Consider the following 1,044-nt stretch of genomic DNA (forward strand, 5'->3'; position numbering starts at 1 on the left):
CCCTAAGTCCCCATCTCAACCTCTTGTGTCTTGGGGACTTAGGTGAGTAACCGTCTCTGTACTAGATATTATGCTAACTTGTGTCTTGGGGACTTAGGACTTAGTGTGTGACCTTGAGTCCATTAGGTGTCCATTGCGTCGCTGTTGACCTCGTGTCCAGTGACCTTGAGTCGAGCTCAGCTCCTCTTTATCTGCGTATACTCTTGCCTAACGTAAGTGCCGACGACGTTGCCTTTCCTACCGACTCTACCCGATTACTTGGACATTTCGGCTGTCTAAGTAGTTGGTAACCCCAACGGGCGCTCCCCTGCACGTCGCTCGTCACACTCGGAGACTCACCGGACGCCGTCTTGGATTTGGACCGTATCGATAACCGACTACTCTACCGATCACACCGATTTTGAGGTGCCCGAGGTGGCCGACAGCCGAGCAATGGATTTGCAGATGCGGAGCGAGTGGGCGCGCCAGCGCGCCAGGACGCGAAGGCACGAGGAGGAGATCTGCCTTCTGGTAGAGGAAATGCGGCGTGTCTTGACTTACCTTCTTGCAAAAGCCGATTGGTGGGAGACTCAGGGACAACGCCGCGACCAGAGCGGTGATTCGAGAGTCAAGAGCAACCCTCGATTAGCTCATGGCCTACTCGCATACGCGTCCCGTCAAGCCAGCATTCTCCGAGACCTTGCTAAGGTCTTTGCGAAGTTATGGCTCCCACCACTGAAAGTCCACGGATTGGGTCAAGATTGGATCATGAAGCTCGAGCCTCTTATAATCACTGACCCGCGCGAAATGGATGCCGCCATGATAGGTAAGTGACCATATCTTTCGTACACCTGGAGCTTCTTACTGATCTGCAAAAGTTTTCGTGAAGAAGCGCAAGCGCGCTCAAGAACGAGCTGAGAGGAGAAGCAAGGATAAAAACGGCGGTGCGCATTCCGATTTTGGTTTTTTGTCTTGCTCGCTCGCATGATCCTCAATATGGCCGTGGCTTAGGAAACGATGAAGGTTCGCTGGGGTCTGATGAGGAGTGTGACGGAGAATCCCTCA

At 53.3% G+C, this 1,044-nt stretch overlaps 1 protein-coding gene across 1 annotated transcript; it reads left to right on the plus strand.

The window, feature by feature from the left end:
• Window positions 1-474: 474 nt before the first annotated feature.
• Window positions 475-717, plus strand: PUNSTDRAFT_40074 (uncharacterized protein; the record flags this gene model as incomplete). The annotated part of the gene is made up of 1 exon (XM_007389374.1): window positions 475-717. A coding segment is annotated over one exon (243 nt), but the record flags the coding sequence as incomplete, so codon positions are not given.
• Window positions 718-1,044: the final 327 nt, after the last annotated feature.

Source organism: Punctularia strigosozonata (assembly GCF_000264995.1).
Source record: "Punctularia strigosozonata HHB-11173 SS5 unplaced genomic scaffold PUNSTscaffold_92, whole genome shotgun sequence".
In the NCBI taxonomy this organism is placed as follows: Eukaryota; Fungi; Basidiomycota; class Agaricomycetes; order Corticiales; family Punctulariaceae; genus Punctularia; species Punctularia strigosozonata.